Raw genomic sequence first — 10,564 nt, 5'->3', positions numbered from 1 at the left:
CGTAACTATCACCAAAACCAACTTTCGGACTCAACTCTGTTATCATGATCTTTCATTAATATTTCCCATTTCCGTCATATTTCAGAGTAGAATCCGAGGGGCCGGGAGAGCTGAAAGCAGCGGACCACATTGGGCGTGCTGACTATCGGTGGTGCTCATTCCTTGAACGTTGAAGGTACTCCCCGAAAAGCAAAATGATCACTTCAACGTGTGGAAACTGTTCCTTTGTGGACACATCCTACCTGGCCAACACATGTGGGCCGGGTTTCGCCGTCTTCATGGGGATGCTGGAGGTCCTGCTAATGTCGCGGTGCGATTTAAACCAGGCGTGTTCCCGGCTCGGTCAGAATGACCTCTCCTACTTGGACGACGAATACGATTTCATAGTGGTGGGTGCGGGGGTGGCGGGCCCCGTCGTGGCATCGCGTCTCTCTGAGCCGAGGGACAACGGGGGAAAGCCGTGGACGGTTCTCCTGATGGAGGCGGGACCAGAGGAGCCGACGATATCCTCGATTCCCTCGTTCTGTTTCGCCGCCCGCAACACTTCTCTCGACTGGAATTTCTACAGCGATGAGAAGACGGCCTGCTACTCGACGGGCAATAAGTGCTGGTGGCCGAGAGGGAAGATGGTGGGAGGCACGGGTGCTATGACGGTCAGTGAAATTCAACTAAACTTTCCCCGTATTCAGGGCTGATAAAACACACTTGGAATGAATGCATCCTCTGTGCATATCCTAGTACTATACATATCATTTTTGCGCAGATGTCTTTTTGAGCTGAACGAAAAATCTCCACGAAACAAAAATTTGAACGGTATCTGATGTATCTCTAATCCCTCAGTGCAATGCGCTTCGACGATTAAATCAGATCCATACATTAGTTTTCATAAATAGAACTGTGAACGATGTGTCGTGAATACTTTTTAACGTTCCAATAATTCGTATAGATGTGACAATAGATGGTACGCTCGTCACTGTGTGCGATCACCTATGTGTATGACCGCATGTGTGGTGTATTCATTGGATTGCCTGAGCCTAAGCTGTTAAAAAATCTATTTAATGACTTTGTTGGCAAATGGTTGATGTACATGATGTCATAAGTGAAGAGATATGATCGAAATAAGAGGAAAGCGTGGGAGTTTATTATTGTGAAACGCTTAGTGACCACAAATTCAAATTTGTTCATTCCCTCAATTACAGTTGTTCCATCGAAATATTGTTAATATTTAGATCACTTTATTCTCCACAAGAATTATTCACTGTAGTGAAACGATTTAAGAATATTATATCAGAAGGTATTATCCTACAATCAAATAAATGAATATTAAAATACTACGTTTTCTTCGCAGGGGATGATGTATACCCGTGGTAGTAGTGTCACGTACGACGACTGGGCTAATGCTGGGAACACAGGATGGAGTTTTGAAGAGGTGCTGCCTTATTTCAAAAAGTCAGAGCACTTGGTGGACCCAAGCATTGGTGATGAAGGATATCATGGATTTGATGGACCGATGCTCGTACAGAGATTTCCGTACCGACCACCGTTCGCGGATGACCTCATCAAGGCTGGGGTAAGTCTTCAATGCGTACATTTAAAAGCTACTCCCCGAGAAACATTTTTGCGTTTTGCTAACTTTGAGAATGCAAGTGAAACTGTGACTATTCATATACAATATAGCAATTACAAAATACTTGTGTTAAAAGTGGCTGTGCACACTCGTTCATATTGATCCAATTAGATAAAAGACCTTCATTCAAATACCGATTGCTTCGAAAAAGAGGAAATCTTTACATTGATAGTGGTCATTGACAGTAGGAAAACGACTGGGCACAAGATGATTTATAATCTGGATGGAAGATAAGATTTTAACGATACTTTGTCGTACTTCCCCAAAAGAAAGTTCTTTTCCAGTTTCACCACATTTATTTCAACGACTTATTTGTTCATGAAGACCATCGCTAATAGAAGCATGGATGGGAGGAGTTACGGAGTAAGACCACGTGAATTACACGCAAGAAGTATCGTAACTAAAAAGGTTAGCGAAAGGAATTATGATGCAATGAAAAGATTTGCTGTTGATAAGATAGCTTGAAAAGCTGCCACAAACAAATAAATAGTCGAAATAATAGTCCACGGTGATAATGTTTGTCGATGATTTTTACTAATGAATTGCATTTTTTCTCAAACGTCCTTGGTTTACCGAGTAAATGATCCAGTTTTATATTCCCTAATTTTTCATGAAACTACGAAACCCTTGGATAGAAACAATCGATCTATTTAATCGGAATACTATGCATTTACCATTACACAAATATCCTGCCAATTATGAGAGGGGTGCTAATGAGACCAAGTTGGAATAGGGGAGAAATGCTGAGGATCCTAGCTGGTGAACTCGGTGGGCAAAAGATTAAAAATTCGATCACGGATTGCATTCCCAAAGTAAATTATTCGATAGTATCCGCGAACCAATTGTTGAGCGACCATTTTGAGTTAAAGATCAAAAGTGACCTCAGCCGTGGATGAATCTAAAATTCACTAGTACTGCAACCACGATTCATATGTTAGAGGAGTTTTCCCTCATCGCATCAGAATAATCATTCATCAAAAAGCATTGCCGATTCCAGTGTGGTTTCTATTCGAATTGTTTTGGAAATACCGGTAGAAAAACATGTGCAGTTCTCCTCTTATTTAAGTTTAGATGTACTGCTTTATTGTCAAGTGAACACTTCACATAACAATCACGAACATGTGTTGAAAATAGGAGGGATAGGGGGGAAAGAAAAGGGATGGATCCGGAGGGGTCGGTTATGTCTGTGGGAGAAACCCGCGAGTGGGACAACTTAATACACTTAAGGCTCCTTAATGGCTTCAGTTTTCCTACGTGCAGGTTTCTCTCACACCCGTCTCGCCCGGATTGATCCCTTTCCTTCCCCCAACCTACTATTTTCAACACACACAAATCTGTAATAGTAATGTGAAAGGTTCACATGAAAATATTAGTGATCAAAACTTAAATAAGCGAAAAACTGCAATTATTTTTGTTCTTTTACTATGGAACGGTCCCACCAAATCACACCTGAATCCCTATGGCATATTTCACGGAGGCTCTCACGAGATTCAAGCTCGGGTCACGGGCAGAAATCTTGGTAATCCAACAGCTTAAAGGCAATTTAGGCGCCTATCTAAGGAGCATAAGTCTGGGAGATGTGGTGACGGTGTGAATGGGTGGGTTGGGAGAAGGAGAAACACTAAAGACAGAAGAGGAAGCATGAATTTGCGTGAAGATGGCCAAAGCAAAATAAACTTCACAAACCGAATAGCAACACGAAAGAACACGAACGACCAACACGCCACGAAACGGATTGCGATTTCGCTCGAATTCTACTCAGTGCGCCGAACGTACCGAGTATTACCGTATGTACATTAACGGTTGGATTTGAATGACCCTTTTCCTAAATTGTCCTCTCCCGTAAACGAATCTATCAATTTTGAAGCATCTTTCACGAGCTCGTATTTTTCACCACAGGCCGAGATGGGCTTCAACTCAGGAGACTTCAGCGGTAGGAACCTGAGCAACTTCGGCATCGCGCCCGTCATGGTGGACTCGACGAGCCTCCGCGCGTCCACCCCGAGGGCATTCCTCCGCCCCCACGTGAACGACCGGCCGAACCTCCGACTGGAGACCGAAGTGCACGTCACGCGGGTGCTCATCGACGAATCCCTCGGCCGCGCCACCGGAGTGGGCTACTTACGCGGCGGGAAGGAGCACATAGTTAGGGCGAGGAAGGAGGTGATCCTGTCTGCTGGGACCATCGGCACCGCCCAGATCCTCATGAACTCTGGCATCGGCCCCAAAGAGGACCTGGAATACATCGGCCAGCAGGTCGTCTACGACGTTCCGGGGGTCGGTCAGAACCTACACAACCACGTCTCCGCCCCTGTAACCTTCACCATCGACGACGACGATTACCAGACACTGACCAATGACTCGATTCAAGAGTTCTTGGACTCGAGGACGGGGCCGATGGCGAGCACATCTCTCACTCAGATGACGGCTTTCCTGCAGTCCAAGAACTCGCGGGAGGGTGTCCCCGACATACAGGTGAGGAAGCCGCTGCCTTTGTAACGTCACAGGTTTGATTATTGATGGTGGGAAGATGATTAACTGCGACTGACGGGTAACTTTTGTTGAAAGAGGACGGAAAAGGGACGTTAAGAATAATAATAATAGGATTTTAGATGGCAAAAATGCATATAGAAAGAACATGCACGTGAAGGTCGTATAAATGATGAATTGGCCGAAGAATTCTGTCTGGCAATAATTATTAAGGTTTTATTCTTTTTCGCTTCGAAGGAAAATGGAGAGAAAAATAGAAAACAAATAACTCGCATTACGGATAAAAAGAAGCATTTTTTAATCTATAGCTCTTTTCTTCGTAATTAGTCAATGATTTACAAATGGTGCCCCACCCATCCAGATTGTTTTCTGTTGGTAGCTCACATGGTAGGCAGTTGATTAACCGGAAAGAATGTGAGCCCAGTAGAACTCATGAGTTCTTGTGACTAAAGAAATAAAGGCAAATACCTAGTGCAGCTGTTAATCGATATGTGGCCTTCAGTTATTATTCATGTTTTCTGTATCTCAGTGAGATAAACACATCATTATGGACAAGAATGGTGAGATGGAGGCCTTTAAAGTGATCTATTTATTACCAATAAAATCGTGTCTTCTCTTTAATCTCACCAGATGAACAAGTTCATGTTTTTCACTTTTAGTAACTATACTCTTTCAGTCCAGCATGATAAACTGTAGCGAATACACCAAAAACTTCCCTCTTCGGATGCGGTATTATGTGTATATGGGCGGGCGTTCCTAAACAATTATTCAGAATAATATAATTTTCATTTACTACTGCTATTCATTTTGTGCAACGCGTTCCGATGATTATACATCATTCTTAGGTAAAATACAAGTTTATAAGACTATGGTGAGGTATCATATCACCACTCATACCACAAAATCTGTGTGATATGAATGGTTATGAAATTGGGGAAGGATTGGAGGGAAGAGGATAGTGTGTTGTAATCCCCATCCAATCCATCCCTAAACTCACCCCACCCAGATTTTGAGGTATATATGCCCCACCCAGAACTTCTAAAATAATATTATGCCTGAGGATGATGCATAAGCATTGAAATGCGTTGCACGAAATAAATAGCTGTGGGAAATCACATTTTTATTACTTTGGATAATGGTTATTTTCAAGAAATTATAGCCTACCACTATTATATATGTATATCTGTACATATATTATATATATATATATACTATATATATATATATATATATATATATATATATATATATATATATATATATATATATATAACTAACCAATAAGGGGACCTGGTAGTCTAGTGGGTAGAGAGTTGGGCTACTCATCGGAGGGACCAGGTTCGATTCCCAGGCGTGCCTCTGGGCACACTCAGATTCACGATTTTTCCGATACCAGATCTTCCTGGGAAACCATAGGTGGCTCAGGGATCCACAAGTCAAGGTAGACCCCTCCCTTTACCCTGACTTGTGCATTCCGTATGCCGTTGGACTTAATACTCTACCCTCACCTACCAAATCAACCTTCGGGTTGAAAACTGAGGTTAGTCCAAAACAATAGGTGTACTCAAAAGTTTGAAACTTCGAAGAGGCGTAAATTTGTAAATTATATTCAATTTTTGAGTAGACTGTACAGATTTATTAAATACGTAGTTCTCTTCAATGGTACCAGTATTATTGGGAGAGACTATTCCTCACTGTGACTGAGCAATACTGCTTCATGACTAGCTGAAATTACGTTCTAATGGATGCTACTCAAGAATTCTAGAATAATTGTTTTTACTCTTGGCTGAAAATATTTTGAGTCGAAATTAAACAGGAGGTCAGCTCTGTGGACATTGTCAACCCCTGCGAATATGACCGCGAGTTCTAATCCCAACGGAAGTTATGCTATGACTATCAAACCACCTTGGTAGAGTTAAGACGCGAAATCATCTAGATTGACTTTTTCTCCAATTTTCGGTGCACTAATAAGCATATTCTCACACCCCATATCAATTTATTGACCAGAATCTCTTAATCGTACTGCGACAGGTGTTCTTTGACGGATTCGACGCCAACTGCTCCGCGACCGGTGACGCGAAAGAATGTGTCAATGGTCAGCCCGGCCCCTGCCCAGATCACCGGAGACGCATCGTGGCGAGGCCGACGCTCGTTAGCCCCTACAGCAGGGGTCACCTCATGATCAAGGACACCAGCCCGATGACGACCCCGTACATGAGTGCTGGATACTTCACGGACGAAAGAGACGTGGACGCCTTAGTGGACGGGATGATGCAGATAGCGGAAAGGCTGCCGGCCACCGAGGCGATGAAGAAGTGGGGGATGGTGCTGGATAACACCCCATCCCCCGGGTGCGGGGACGAGACTTTTGGTACGGCCGGTTACTGGAAGTGCACGGTGTTGCAGGACACAGGGCCGGAGAACCACCAGTCGGGGACGGCCAAGATGGGTCCCGCGGAGGACAAGTACGCCGTCGTGGACCCCCAACTGAGGGTTCACGCTCTGCCGAACCTGCGAGTGGCCGACGCCTCCGTTTTCCCTCAGGTGCCCAACGGCAACCCCATACCGGCGGTCATGATGGTCGCAGAGCGGTGTGCCGATTTCATTAAGCAGACTTACCCTGATTAGTGGCGCGGTGTTTTCATTCCTTCCTCGAAGGGGGAGGGGGAAAAGTTTCAGGGCAGTATCGTCAGACGTCACTCAAGTCCGCTCTAATACTAAATACTATATGTCACAATTTAGGTAGAAGGCTCTCCAGTTGTCTCGGTCAGCCGTTACTTTGAGCTACCATTTCATGCATCAGGTTTTGCGACGCTACAGATGGCCTTCCAAAAGTTAATACCAACCTCATTGCTACCATCAAAACGCACAGAATACGGGTCTGTTCTGTTTCCTCCCGACGCTGTTGCAGCCATAAAAAAAAGGATTCATGACGGTGACGTAAAAAACGGATGCATGAAAATGTAGTTAAATACGCATGTAACCTTCGAGCGATTCTTGAATGTTTAGACACACAAAAACAGAAAAATCCTCAAACCCTAACTAAAAGAGCAACACGATCAATAAATTATTCATTCTGATCTGCTACAAGGGTTCACTTACATCTAACTGACGAATGACGATACGGTCTTCAGTTTCTGGAGAAGCAGATTCGGAGAGGGGAGGGGATCTCCGGAACCAAAATCTTCGACGCGTCCTGGAATACGAAGAGACACGAGACCTCGTCATTTGCATCAGCGACGGCATAGGAAAGTTGTTCAAAGTTTCAATTCAGACTCTCCGATGCCGCTCTTCCCCATAAAAATCGTTCGCTCTCTTTCCAACAGTCGCCTCTCCTCCCCCTCCCCCCCTTTAGAAGGCGTCTTTAATTGTAAAGAACCCTTTTCCAACCAAAAACTTCGAAGTTTGCTAGTTTTCGAGAAGAGGAATATTCGGATCTCTCCTCCTTTTCCAATCTAGTAATAGGATTAGGCAACACGACGTTTCCTCTTTCGCTAGAATTTATATTTTATTTTATTCCAAATTCCTTATTGAACGTAAAAAAAATGTCTCGAATAATTCCCAATCCGCATTGTGTGCACACAAGTTCGTGTACACAATGCGGATTGAACTTGGGCATTCATAGAGACTACGATCCGTCTTGATTCCCTTAGTTTGTGGGATTCTTCTCTGAGTTTCCGTGGGTAAAAAATCGAATGTGAACAATAGACAGAAGTAGTCAGCAGCCAATCTGGTTTTGAAATAAGTTACATTTACAAACTGGACTATTTCATCACAAGAAAGAAGACTCAACATTTTACTCAGCATGCATGTTTTAATTTTTTTCCTGAATGTAAATATTGCACTCCCTATATTGCTGAACATTCTTCAGTATATCAGCAATAAAATATCAACATATGTATTTTAATTTATGTCATAAAACTAAAAAAACTGATTTTTTTGTTTTTCTCTGCTTTACCTTTGGAATCCTGCTATATTTTTTTTAATTGACATCATACCGACTGACTAATGCCCACATTTTAGGGTATAGCCTGTAATAATATAATTGTATGAATATAGTTGATGAGTATTTCATGAAAGGATGGACAATAGATAAAAATTTTCACATTTTAGATGTGCAGTGTTTACAATGCTCCTCAATAATATTAAATTATACCAAGATGCAACATGGCCTGGGACTTAAAAACGATTGAATGAAGTTCCTAGCTAATTTTTTAATGGAGTTTGTCAATAAAGGATTAGGGTGAGTGGAACAAAAGTTAAACAGAAATCAGATTGCAAGGTTCTGCAGCACCCATGACTAAATCAGCCAATTAGTGATCCAATCTCAGTCGATCTGGACTGATGGACGTTTTGTGATTGAGGATAGTATTCAGTTATGGTGAAGAAGAGGCTGGCATGGAGATAGTTGTTATGATGGCATGCAATCCAATTGAAATACTAAATTATAAACAATATAAAGAAATATTGAGCTAGGGTTTAATTAGGACTGGAATTGAGAACCTGGCATTGGGATGTCTCAGAACAGTGTAATTTGGTCGAAAAGAGATCATATCTTGAAAACAGTGAAATTAAAATCAACATACAATCTCTGCCAGAAATTTGGATTTGGTTAAAATTACCTCTTATGGAAAACAAATGTATCATATAAAAATTAACAACAACCTTTAAATTAATTATGACTCCAAAAGAAAAAAAAATATTGATTTCCTGTCTGTTCGTAGATATTGGTGGTGATGATTAATAGATAAATACATGGAAAACACTGCATGGTGCACATAGAAATCAAATATATTTTATATTGGTGGAAAATAGATACAGAAACATAGTGAAATGGGTTTATGGTCTCCCTGGTAAAACTATTTTCAGTAACCATTAACTACTCATTGCAGAATTAGGGACAAGACTGAATAGGATAAAAAGAGCTGCAACAGTCAAAATTTGGGATTTGAATAAGCTAAAGGAACTGGATAAGGAGAACATTGATGCAAAGATATATGATGAGATGAAGAGAATGGATACAATGGCTGAAAAAAGGGTATAGGAGTAGTGGGAGAGAATAAAGAAAGGGATTGAAGAGATCAGCAAGGAATCATTGAGCAACAGGAAAGGATAGAGAACAAAGAGGTCTAGATAAAATCAAGGATGATCATTTTGAAATTATTGAAATTAAATTTAAATTTATTTTAAATTTAATTTCAACATGAAGAATTTCCACCAAGTGATGCCAGAAACTGTTTCATTTATCAAGGATGATCAATTAAATGCAGGGGAGAAGAAAGTACAATGATCAAAAGATCACTGTGAGAAAAATATTTGCATATAAAACTGAACTCAGATGAGAGACTGATAAAGAAAGGGAAGAATGGCTAAACAAAGGATGTGCAAAAATAAAAGAGCTGGAATACAGAAGAAGGCATGACTTGGTGCACTACAAAATCAAGGATTTTGCATGGAATGGTAATAAAACATTAAGAGTACAGCCAAATGGTATGGAAATAGAGGGCAAGGAAGGAAATATAATAAAGGAACGATAAGAAGCAATTGGAAGATGACAGGAGTTTGTATGAGATCCATAGGAGGCTGGTGAAAAACCTGAGTAGCTAAATGTGGAGGAGTACAAGGTGGACAAAGACTGCATTGGATAGGATATCTTGCTTAGTATAATTGTGTCGGCAGTAAAAAAGATGACAAATGGGAAGGAATAGGATGTGTATAGAATACCTGTTTAGCTACTGAAATAGATGCAGGAAGATGGATAGGTCAAATTAACATCCCTATATAACAAAATGTACTGAAGTAGATAGTGGCCATTGAATTTCTTGAAAACAGAGATGATCTCATTCCCCAAAAAAATGGTATAAAATTTGAGGAGTGCCATTTGGTAAATGTCACTACTCATGCAGCAAAGGTATTGTTAAGAGTGCTGGATAGAAGGCTGAACAATATCATGGAGGAGAACGCAGTGGAGAAAGAGCATGGCTACAGAAGGGGAATGGGCACAAGAGATGCAATAGGAGTAGTGTATATCATCAGGGAGCAATGTCTGGAAAAGGGGGAAGGCTTTTGTGCATGTTTTTTTGATTTCATCAAGTCTTTTAACTAAGTAGAACTGGAAACACTTATGAAAATTCGAAAAGAAAAGTTGTGATGAACTAGTGAGAGATAAGACTGATTGGAAATATATTAGAATAGGTGAAAAGGTAGGAAAGGATCCCCCCCACCCTCTTCAACCTTTGTGGGGAAGTTATGATTGGAACAGAAGGTTAGAGAGAAGATAAAGGAGTGTCAGTAGGAGGAATAAGGGTTGGGAGCATCAGATTTGCTGATGACAGGATCCTTTTTGCCATGAATGAACAAGAATTAAATGGGATGTTGCAACATCTGAACAGCATGATGAGGAGTATACTATACTCTGATGATAAACAAGAGCAAGACCAAGTGATG

At 41.4% G+C, this 10,564-nt stretch overlaps 1 protein-coding gene across 1 annotated transcript; it reads left to right on the top strand.

The window, feature by feature from the left end:
* The first annotated feature begins 194 nt into the window (after positions 1-194).
* On the top strand, positions 195-7,062 carry LOC139693584 (glucose dehydrogenase [FAD, quinone]-like). The gene is made up of 4 exons (XM_071591797.1): positions 195-653; positions 1,349-1,570; positions 3,527-4,102; positions 6,125-7,062. The coding sequence occupies exons 1-4, from the start codon at positions 195-197 to the stop codon at positions 6,743-6,745; spliced, it is 1,878 nt and encodes a 625-aa protein (XP_071447898.1). The 3' UTR covers positions 6,746-7,062.
* The last annotated feature ends 3,502 nt before the right edge of the window (positions 7,063-10,564 follow it).

Source organism: Hetaerina americana, unplaced genomic scaffold (assembly GCF_022747635.1).
Source record: "Hetaerina americana unplaced genomic scaffold, ioHetAmer1.1.p SCAF_5, whole genome shotgun sequence".
Taxonomy (NCBI): Eukaryota; Metazoa; Arthropoda; class Insecta; order Odonata; family Calopterygidae; genus Hetaerina; species Hetaerina americana.
This window is presented reverse-complemented; position numbering and strand designations above follow the sequence as displayed.